At 36.6% G+C, this 7,924-nt stretch overlaps 1 protein-coding gene across 1 annotated transcript in view; it reads right to left on the reverse strand.

Annotated features, from left to right (window-relative positions):
• Positions 1-5,222, reverse strand: part of LOC123244760 (interferon-inducible protein AIM2-like) — a 44,665-nt gene extending 39,443 nt beyond the window's left edge. The window contains exon 1 of the mRNA XM_044673354.1: positions 5,177-5,222. Within this exon, the coding sequence (XP_044529289.1) occupies positions 5,177-5,187 (11 nt within the window). The 5' untranslated portion in view covers positions 5,188-5,222. The remainder of the gene's footprint in view (positions 1-5,176) is intronic.
• Between the last annotated feature and the right edge of the window lie 2,702 nt (positions 5,223-7,924).

The raw sequence follows: 7,924 nt of genomic DNA on the forward strand, positions 1-7,924 counted from the left end.
TAGTGGACCTGGATGTTTGAGCTGCTCTGCCCTGGGGGAATCTTTAGTTTTCTCTTCCTCTACTGGTATACTGGATTAGACTGGTTGAGGTAACTCACTGAGCTAATCTGCCCTGAGGCCAACTCTTCATCGGCCCCCACAGAGGTCAAGAATGCCCATCCAGATGCCCCTTCCCCCTCAATTTCCTCCCTGCCAGCCACCATCAGAGCCCTGAATCTCGAATGGTAGAGCTGAGGTGCACCATCGTTGCTGTAGTCGTTGTCTCAGAATCCCACAGTTAGCTTGCATCCTATTGCAGGTCTCTGCACAGTAGGTGGGGGAGGAGGATTTGGCTAGCCCAGTTTTATTCTTGGTTTTTTCCTCATACCATAGAAATAGACTCGAAGGATGTGTTCAGCAGGAGAGTCACATGACTCTGTCTTGTTGGATTTGGATTTCTGTCTTTTTCGAAGTGCATTTTAAAGATTGGTATGGAAGGATAGTCAGAGAGGTTTCAGCTTTTGCTTTTCCTAAGCCATCATCTTGACTTTGCCTGCCCCCCTTCCCCTTTATGTACTTATTGATGGTTTCTATGATTTGTTCTTTGACTCACTTATTCTTTGGTATTAGATTATTTAGTTTCCAATTAACTTTTTATCTTTCTGCAGTTTTTTATTGAATGCAATGTTTATTGCATAACGATATGAAAAGAATATACATTTAAAATTTCTGCTTTTCTGCCTTTGGTTGTTAGCTTTTTATGACTAATACATGATTCCCTTTCATCACTAAGAGAATGAGGAAGAACTTGTTAGACCTGCTACTGTGAAAACTGTTGTGTGAAAGGAGAAAGACCAGAAGATTGTGTTTGCCTTAAACTTTGAGGGAAACCTCTAGAGTCACACTCAGTCATTTTGTTCACTATATTTCTGAATCTGGAGATAACTTTAAATAATAGATAATTAAGGTTATAGTTAGATTAGCATAGATAGTTGAGGATCTTAGTAAGAGTTAAGGAGACATAGCGTATGTAGCTCATGTCCTGAGAATCCTGAGATTCGAAGACTTTGTTTTGTGATGAAATTTGGTTGGGTTGAGCGATTTAGTTTCTTTAGTGTTAAGGAACCCTTTTATATATCTTTAAACCTTTAAAATACATAAATAAAAGTTATGAGTTTTTGTAAGAAAGATCTCCAGACCAGTTTGTGCACTGAGCCCTAAGGAGGGAACTGTGAATACTTTCTGGATATCTAGCAAAGTATATTACCACAGTATCCTCCTTATTAACATCCTTAATACAGTAGGTAACATATATCTCTGGGGAAAAGGTATATTCCTTTATATTAAAATTCAGTTTTCTCCAGAGATCTAGCTTATCTCACTCTTCTAAAATTCTATTACCTCCTTAACTTCTTTCATGGTTTCTTTTTTGGTGTTTAGTTCTTAGATGGAAAGTTGAGGTTCTCCACTAGTATAGTTTTATTATTTATTTCCTCTGGTAACTAATTTGACAACTCCTTTAAGAATTTGGGTGTTATAATCTTTTGTGCACATATACTTATTCATTGCCCAGAATACCTTTTACAATGATATAATTTCCTTCTTTATCTCTTTTAATTAGGTCTCTTTTTACTTTTGCTTTGTCTGAGATCATGATCACTGTCCTTGCTTTTCTTTTTTTTTTTTTAACTCCAGTTAAAGCATAATAGATTCTGTGCCAGCCCCTTACCTTTATGTTGTGTGTCTCCCTCCTTCAAATGTGTTTCTTGTAAACAACATATTGTAGAATTCTTCTTTTTAATTTGTTCTCTTATTTGTTTCCATTTTATGGATGAGTTCATCCCATTCACATTTATAGTTATCATTACTGTGCATTTCTCTCCATCTTGTCTACCCCCGCTCCTGTCTATCCTTTCCTCTCTCTCTCCTTTCACTCTTTCCCTGTCCTAGATTTTTTGCTTCTGATCACTGCTTCCCCAAATCTGTCCTCCCTTCTGTCAGTACTTATCCTCACTTTCTCTTATTCCCTACCCCTCCTACTTCATTTATAGGATAAGAGATTTCTACATCCAACTGAATATGGATGTTATTCCCTCTTTGAGACAATTTTGGTGAGAATAAACTTCAAGAACTGTCTGCCATCCCACCATCTCTCCCTCCATTGTATTACCTTTTCTGTGCCTTCTCATGTGAGATAATTTACTTCCCTCTATCTCTCTTTTCCTTTTCTCCCAGTGCATTCCTCTTTCTCATCCCTTAATTTTTTTAGCTCTCATCCCATGATATTCAGTTTATTCCTAATCCCTGTGTCTAGAGGTACTCTATCTAACTGTCCTAATAGTGAGAAAGATCATGGAAGTTACAAATATCATCTTCCCTTGTAGGGAATAAACAATTCAGTCTTACTGAATCCCTTAAATTTTCTCTTTCCTGTTTATCTTTTTACACTTCTCTTGAGTCTTATATTTGGACATCAGGTTTTCTGTTCAGCTTTGGTCTTTTCATCAGGCATATTTGAAAGTCATCCATATTCATTTTTTCACCTGAAGGATTATACTCAGCTTTACTAGGTAGGTGATTCTTGGTTGTAAATGAGAAGACCACGGATATCCCTTGGAGATTATCAGCTCTCAACCACCTCATAGTATAGGCTAGTCTCTCAGCTTCTTCTTAGAGTATCTTCTAGTAAAGAATGATATCAGATATTTCTTAGTGAATTCTGAGTCACTTTAGATTTCTTTATGGCCCCATTGGATCTCTGAAGCCAGCCTCTCCAAAGCCTCTACTTTCCCATGATTTCATTCTTCCTAGATGTGACAAAATTTGCAAGTAGGTTTGTGGAAATATGTTGGGAGGAAATGGTGCAGAATTAAGGCATCCTATCCACTCTGGAAGTTAAAGATCCTCCCAATCTCAAGAAAAGTCTTGATAGAGAAGGAAGCAAAAATGTGAAATTATATGCTCTCTGACCTGGAGATTTGTGTATTTCACGTTAACATAATGGAAAGAAATCCTTTCTAAAATGTGAACTTGGAAGTTGTAGAGCAGGGGGCAGGGAGGAACTTCTTTTTAAAGAGTTTATTGTAGTTTTAAGTTGACAAGCATTTATTTTCACTCTTTTACACCCCTCTCCATTAAAAAAAAGAGAAAAATAAAACTCTTATAGCAAGCAAGAAGAATAGTCAGACAAAGCAAACTCCTACATTGTCCATGTCAAAAAAAAATTGTATGTCTCATTATGCACCTTGAATCCATTATCTCAATGTGATTAATTAGGTTGCATTCTTCATTATTAGTCCTCTGAAATCATGGTTGGTCATTGCATAGATAAAGGATATTAAATCCTGGAAAGCTGTTGCCATTACATTGTCAAAGATGACCAAAAGAATGGTAAGTGTTGAACAGGGTGCTGAGAAAACTGGAAAATGAGTGTACTTGTTGGTGGAGTAGTGAACTGGTTAAATCATTCTGGAAGGCAATTTGGAACTAGGCCACAAAAGTAATAGAATTATATATACCCTTTGACCTAGCAATATATTTACTAGGCTTTCACCCCTAAAAGGTCAAAGAACGAGAAAAAAGTCCCATATGTCCAAATATATTTATAACAGCTCTTTTTGTAGTGGCAAAGAAGTAGAGCCAATAGGAGACTACAATAATATGTCACAAAGCTTATAATTGTGACCAAACAGGATTTATACCAGGAACACAGGGATGGTATAATGTAAAGAAAACCATCAACATTATTGATTATATCAATAACAAAAATAATAAAAATATATCAATAAAGTGCAGAAAAGCCTTTGACAAAATATAACACAGTCTCATTAAAATTGGAAAACATAGGTACAAATGAGTTTTTCTTAAAATGATACAAAGCATCTAACTAAAACCATAAACTAGTATTATTTATAATGGGAAGGAGCTAGAAGCCTTCTCAATAAGATCAAGAATGAAACAAAATTGCTCATTATCATTAATATTATTCAACATAGTATTAGGGGCAATTGGGTGGCTCAGTGGATTGACAGCCAGTCCTAGTGACTGGAAGCCCTGGGTTCAAATCTGTCTTCAGATAATTTAGCTATATGTCCCTGGGCAACTCACTTAACCCTCATCGCCTAGCCCTTACCTCTCTTCTATCTTGGAACCAATACATAGTATTGATTCTAAGATGGAAAGTAAAGGTTTAAAAAATAAATAAACATAGTATTAGAAATGCTATCAATAGCAAGTAAGAGAAGAAAAAAATTGAAGGAATCAGAATAATCAAAGAGGTAAGAAAACTCTCTTTGCAGACAACATGATGATATATATTGAAAATCCTAGAGATTCAAGTAAAAAGTTAGTTGTAACTATCAATAAGTTTAGCAAAGTAGCAGGATATAAAATAAGCCTACATATATCATATATCATTAGCATTTTTATATGTTACTAACACACTCCTGCAAGAAGAGTTCAAGATACTCCATTTAAAATAATCACAGATTGAATAAAATACCTGGGAATATAACTGCTAAAACAAATCCAGAAACTATATTAGCATAGTTATAAAACACTTTGTACACAGATAAAGTCAGATTTAAATAACTAGAGAAATATTAATTGTTCATGAAAGGGCAGAGCCAATAAAAATAAAACGATAATCCTATGTCAACTAATCTTCTTATTCAATGCAATCTCAATTAAATATTAAAGAGAAGTAGAGCCACGAGGCTGCCCATTTGGAGGAGAATGGTTGAACAAATTATTGTATATGTGTATAATAGAATATCATTGTTCTGAAATTACAAAAGAGAGAGATTCTGAGAAACCTGGGAAAACTTGTATAAAATGATGTAGACTGAAATAAGGTGAACCAAAAGAGCAATTTATATAATTATTGCAAAGTTGCAAAGATAAATAGGAAAATCTAAACTGATAATGCCAGGAGAGAGGACAGGTTCAAATAGTTTCAATTTCAGACTCAGAGAGGAAGGAGAAATAGCCATAGGGAAAAGTCAAAGGCAAACAAATATAAACAAAATCATATACATTCTAATACATCGAGTGACATTTGTGTGAATTCTAGAGGATATGATTCACCTCAGAAATCTCTTTCAGGGGCAAACCCTTTTCTTTGTATCTCAGAGCTTTGAGAAGCTTCCTAACACTCTTTCTTTGAGACTGTATCAAAATTGGAAAAAGATGCACTTACCTTGAGGGCATCTCTGCAGAGTCAGGCTGCTAGTAGAAGAGACGAGTCTATTTCTTACTTCTGGTGTAGATAATGCAATATCGTGGTGAATGATAGAGCTATAGACCCTCAAACCAGGGAGAGAAGTAATAGCAGAAACTGGAGGGAAAAGGACTCAATTACATGGGGGCGGGGACAAACAAGGCGCGAAAAGCAAAGGTTGAGAAAGTCTGGAACTAGGGGAGGGGAAAACATCACGTGAGTGAGAGGAAGAGAGCCAAGTAGAAGTGAAGAACATTTGTGCGTGTGGCGAGGAGGGAAAGGGAAATGACAGAACAAACCATGACCTAAGTAGAAAGTTCCAATATTAAACAAATAACGGGCCAAGAGAAGATATAACTAAACTAGAAGACGAAAGGAAACAAGCAAGACAGAGGTTGAGAATGGAAGACAAGATTAAGTACAGAGAATAATAAAAAGGCGTCACCTCAGCTCCTCCTTGCAGTTTCCATCAACAACAATCTTTTGGTTAGAGCTCTGCTTTTAAATTATGTGATCCGGGTGGGAAAGCCCCGGAAAAAAAATTACTTTCTTATAAATACGAAACTTTCACTTTCGTTTCATTCACTTGCAACCGTTCTTTCCTGCAAGTATCTACTGAAGCATCTGAGCACTCCGCGACTTTGGCTAAGATTTGAAGTGATAACGAAGTACTAAGTTTAAGACTCAGAGCTAAGTGAGTTGTCTAACCTTTTGGAGGGAATGCACAGAAAGAGACAGCCAGACAGAGAGAGGGAAGGAGGAAGACAGTGAGACAAAGAGACAGGAGAGAGACACAGACAGAGACACAGACAGACAGAGACACAGAGAGATTTTGGCTACTTGCTCAGTGTGTGAACAGAATGCCTGAGTTGATTGGTTCCCAATGGGGAGTGCTGTGGAATAAGGACTTCTTTTCATTTAAAAGAAAGGCAAAAGGTGAGAGCCCCGCACCAAACTGACTAGGGAGTCATTATGGAATCAAAGAATGTTAGAAGACTTAGAAATCATCATTTAATTAATAATTAATTGTGAAAAGTAAATTTGTGGCTGAGCCAGAATGAAATCAGTTTTCCCAACTCCTTGGGTAGTGTTTTATTTTTTTTTCCTTCATTGAAATTATGTACCCAACAGTTTTACATGTGATGATTATATATAAAAGAACTTTAAATGTTTTCCCCTTATTAAAGATCAAAACAACTTTAACAAGCACTCAATGTTTGCAAAAAATTACAGATTTACAGAAGGGTATATATTCTGTACTGAAATCTCCATTCTAACACCACACTTGGAAAAATATAAAAAGGAAATAATAATAGTAAAAACAAATCTCATTTATTTAGCATTTTATCATTTAAATCTTTCACCAAACACAAGAGGTAGGTGCTATTATAATCTCTATTTTATAGATGAGTAAACAAGCAGAAAGAAGCTAAGTGATTTGCCCCAAATCATAGTTATTGAGTGTCTCAGGCCAAATTTGAACCCCAGTCTTTCTGACTTCACTTCCAATACAGTTTATAGCACCTCTTTTCTATTCCTTGAGTAATCACACAGGAACACGCTAGGGGCAATATGCATTTGGATTCTGGTGGGTCAAGCAGAAGAGGAAGGAGAAGGGATCAAGCCAAACTTCACAGCAAGAATATACTAAAGGAAATGAAGAGACTGGAACAAAATTGACCCAGAGTGCTGTAGAAGATGGGTTTGTTTAGGGGGAAATAGGAATGATAGATTATAGCAGAAGTTTATTTCTCTGGTAAGGTATTGCCCTTGAGCTCAGGTCTAACACTCCCCAAATGATGAAAAAGCAATAAGGAATGATCAGTCCCCAAACAGCTCAAATGATGAGCTAGTTTCTCTGCAGAGCAGACAAAAGCCCACTGTGCACTGACTGAGGAACACAAGAAAGCAGTTTTGCCAAAGGTATAATGTTTGTTTAAAAAAAGATCATATTATGCTTTGTCCATGATATACACTTAGAGAATCCTAGAGAAACCAAAAAACTAATTGAAACAATTGACAATTTTAGCAAAGTTGCAGGATATGAAGTAAATTCACATACATCAACATTTCTTTATATTGCCTATAAGGTTCAATAGCAAGAGATAGAAAAAGAAATCTCATTTAAAATAACTGTAGAAATAAAAAAATATCTGAGAGTTTACCTGCCAAGACAAACCTATGATCACAACTATAAAACACTTTTCACACAAAGTCAGAGCTAAACAATCAGAAAAACTGGAGGGGCAGCTAGGTGGCTCAGTGAATAAAGAGGTAGGCTTGGAATCAGGAGGATTGGATTTCAAGTTTGGCTTAAGATACTTCCTGGCTGTTATTATGAGGAAATTAGGATTTTAATGTAAGGTAGCAGCCAGAGCTGAGTAGTGGGAAGAGAAGGTGGCTTTTTCCTGAGTGACTCTGGTGACTAATGGCAGTTAGGCTGCTTGACTTAACTGTCTGAGTGAAGAGCTAGGAAAAGTGGATTGTCTTTAGCAAGAAACCATCTGTCCAGTGAGGAAGCTCAGGTTGAGCATTGAATTTAGTTCTGTATGGTGGACATGCAAACTAGTTCATCTCCCTGACTTCATTACCCTTTGGATTTAATTGCTGTGATGCCTGAGGTCCTGAGAAGCTGAGATCATCAGAGGAGCTGAAAAGGACTCATCAGTGAGAAATTCTTTACCCCTTCTGACCAGCCAGGTTTGTCCCAACAGCCTGAGTTAGTGT

This window comes from Gracilinanus agilis, chromosome 4, assembly GCF_016433145.1.
Source record: "Gracilinanus agilis isolate LMUSP501 chromosome 4, AgileGrace, whole genome shotgun sequence".
Lineage (NCBI taxonomy): Eukaryota > Metazoa > Chordata > Mammalia > Didelphimorphia > Didelphidae > Gracilinanus > Gracilinanus agilis.